We start from the raw sequence: 2,907 nt of genomic DNA on the forward strand, positions 1-2,907 counted from the left end.
CTGGTGATTTGGGACCAGGGAAGTCAATTTTGAAGACTAGAAGGTTTTGAACAAATATGTGAATATGTAGAAAAAAATGGATAACATTAGCTGGAATTTCAGAGCAACGTTGATGGGGCAAGTTACATTTCTGCCCATATGTGAGCAGGTTGGACCACCAGACACTTTTATTCTGTAGGCAAAAAATGTGGCCTACATACTCCTCCTGACCAACAAGGATGTTAGGTGCTGAATGATCCAGATTGTGCAAGGGTCAACTGAAGTCATTGTGCAACTGTTGGTCCAAGAAAATCAAAGTTGGCCTGCACACAGGACAATGATTGGAAGAGAAAACCTAAAATAACCTTTCTTGGACAATACCTGGTATATGTGTTGGGACCCTTAAGGGCAGAGCTTATTATTTGGTAGAATACATCTTCTTAATGCTTTTACTAAACACTTCATCTCTAATGCCATAAATAAGAGGGCTTAGAAGTCTTGGCAAACACATGAATATCAAAAAATTGGTCATAACCACAAAAAAATAATATTCTCCTTGGTACAATTCTGAAAATGAAGACGTTAGAGAGAGCAGACATAAAAAGAGCTGAACTGCATGAAGGATCAATGTTCTACCAGCCTTGGAGGCTGAAGACTTCCCAGAGCCAGTTTTTTGAGCTATCAGCATAACGTTGATGTAGGTGAAGAGAATGACCAGGAACACTAGAATAAAACTTCCAGTTAAGGTGGAGAATTGTATGGTGTTTTGGGCTGGTAGCACAAGTAATGATTGTTGCCTGCAAAGTAGATTCTTGGAGAAAATTTTCACCTCAACAGAGGAAATGAGGACAATAAAATCTGCAACATTGGGAAGAAACCCAACAAACCACATTGCTGCAATAGCAACATATGACCTATGGGCTGTACATAACATGATGTATCTGAGAGGGAAGCAAATAGCCACGTATCTTTCCAGGGCCATGATGGCCAAGTTGTATGGAGTGATTCGAAATGTAGCTGTGGCACAGGTCACCAGGATATAACAGATGGGTGCAGGAATATATACGAGGAATCCAAAGCTCAAACACAGGAAGAGCCCAAGGCTGAGGTGCAATGTGTCGTTGATGAGCATATGAGCAAAAAGGATGTATCGCGCATTCTCCCGGACGTGAGGAGTGGTGAAGTAAACCACTAGAAGAACTAGGATGAAGTAGATGAAGAAACAAAAGGAAAAGACAGAGATGGCATAGAAAGCGATCCTTGCATTTTGATATACTTGATAGTATTGGCTGCTTATGAGGGTCATGTTATGGAAAGTACTGAACACGGTTGGGGTCATCATGAGCGGCTTCTGAAAAAAGTGAAAAAAAGTTAATGACACTTCATAACTAGACAGCTAATCTCAATGTAACCCTCTATGCCAGTGATGGCGAACCTTCACACCCCAGATGTTTTGGAACTACATGTCCCATAATTTGATGCTCATGCAATCTGCACTGTAGTTAAGCATCATGGGAAATGTAGTTCCAAAACATCTGGGATGCCAAGGTTCACCATCACTGCTCTAGGCTGAGCCTAACACTTAAAGTGTCATTAAACCCACATCATTAAAAACTATCAATAGATGCTGTATTATATGCTGTTTGTACTCATTCAGTCACTATGGGATTTGGTTTCTGTATTCTGCAAAAAACTGGTTGATTTGCTGTTCTCTATCTCCCCTATATGTCCATGTCCCCACTGCAGTTGGAGTTTTTGCAAAGCAGTGTTGGCAGTTAGTGGACACGTTTGGTCTTCAGTGTATTTTCTACACTGTATGGCAAGAATAAAGGCAAATGGACTTTATTGGCACCAACAGTCGGACACTAGTGTCGTAAAATAAAATATTTTATTTTGAAATTATTAAAAAACATGTATATACAATATGTGTGTCACCACAAGTGTAGAACATAAGGACATAACAGAAATCAAATATAAAACACGCAATTCAAAAAGGCGCATATATATTCTAAATTGCCAAAGCCTCTATCACCGCCTTATGGACAAAAAATTTACCATACTTTAGCTTGTACAGATTAAGGATGCTAGAATAGCCCTCTGGCTATTTCTAATGTAGCAAATTAAAGCTCTTTGGACGAATCCATCGGCGGTGAAAATGGGGAGGCTCGGTGATGAATACTGTATTCCAGTCACGGGCAAACTCTACATGTTTCGCGCCATTGGCGCTTCTTCAGGAGTTTTAATAGGGGCTGAAACAGTTCAAAGTAGCAGTATTGGTAACACAGTGTGTGAAAACACTGTTCTCTATTGCATAGATGCCGATGCCTATGGTCATGGAGCAGACACGAGGGCGAAGATCCAAGATAACGTGCCAGAAAACACACCCCAAAAGAGGGAAGGGGGTGTGTCAGAATAGGAGGTGGGGGGATATTTAGGATAACAATCCTTAATCCATTAATACTTAAAAAATAATAATAATAAAGGTGAGGTCACGGGAAGTATAGCTGACTGTTGTAGTACAGATAGACATTAAAAGCTAAATGCCAAAAGGGTAGTTCCGTATTCCCTTGGTATATATAATAATAGCTCAAACCATCCGGAAAAGATCCAAATAGTCTGTAAGAAGAGGCTTGCTATGGGACAGACGGCTTCTGTAGCAAAATGCTTGCTGTCGGGCAGGAGCTTTCGTGGGAAGTCACGGCCGTCCAGCCGGCATTATCTCTTTTTTATCCTTTGCTATCCACAGGAGACGGTATTTAGCTAATTAGTTGAAGCTGCCTGCCCGACAGCAAGCATTTTGCTACAGGCTATCTTGGACACCTCCCGGATGGCTTGATCCACCATACTAAGGATGTCTTGTACCACCATTTAGCAGAAGCCGTCTGTCCCATAGCAAGCCTCTTCTTACAGACTATTTGGATCTTTTCC

The 2,907-nt window shown here is 41.1% G+C and overlaps 1 protein-coding gene across 1 annotated transcript; it reads right to left on the reverse strand.

Moving 5' to 3' along the window:
• Window positions 1–397: 397 nt before the first annotated feature.
• On the reverse strand, window positions 398–1,321 carry LOC309546764 (odorant receptor 131-2-like; the record flags this gene model as incomplete). Its single annotated transcript, XM_082246455.1, has 1 exon — window positions 398–1,321. One exon carries the CDS (start codon window positions 1,319–1,321, stop codon window positions 398–400), a length of 924 nt encoding a protein of 307 aa, XP_082102581.1.
• Window positions 1,322–2,907: the final 1,586 nt, after the last annotated feature.

Source organism: Pelophylax lessonae (assembly GCF_965119305.1).
Source record: "Pelophylax lessonae genome assembly, chromosome: 2".
NCBI lineage: Eukaryota > Metazoa > Chordata > Amphibia > Anura > Ranidae > Pelophylax > Pelophylax lessonae.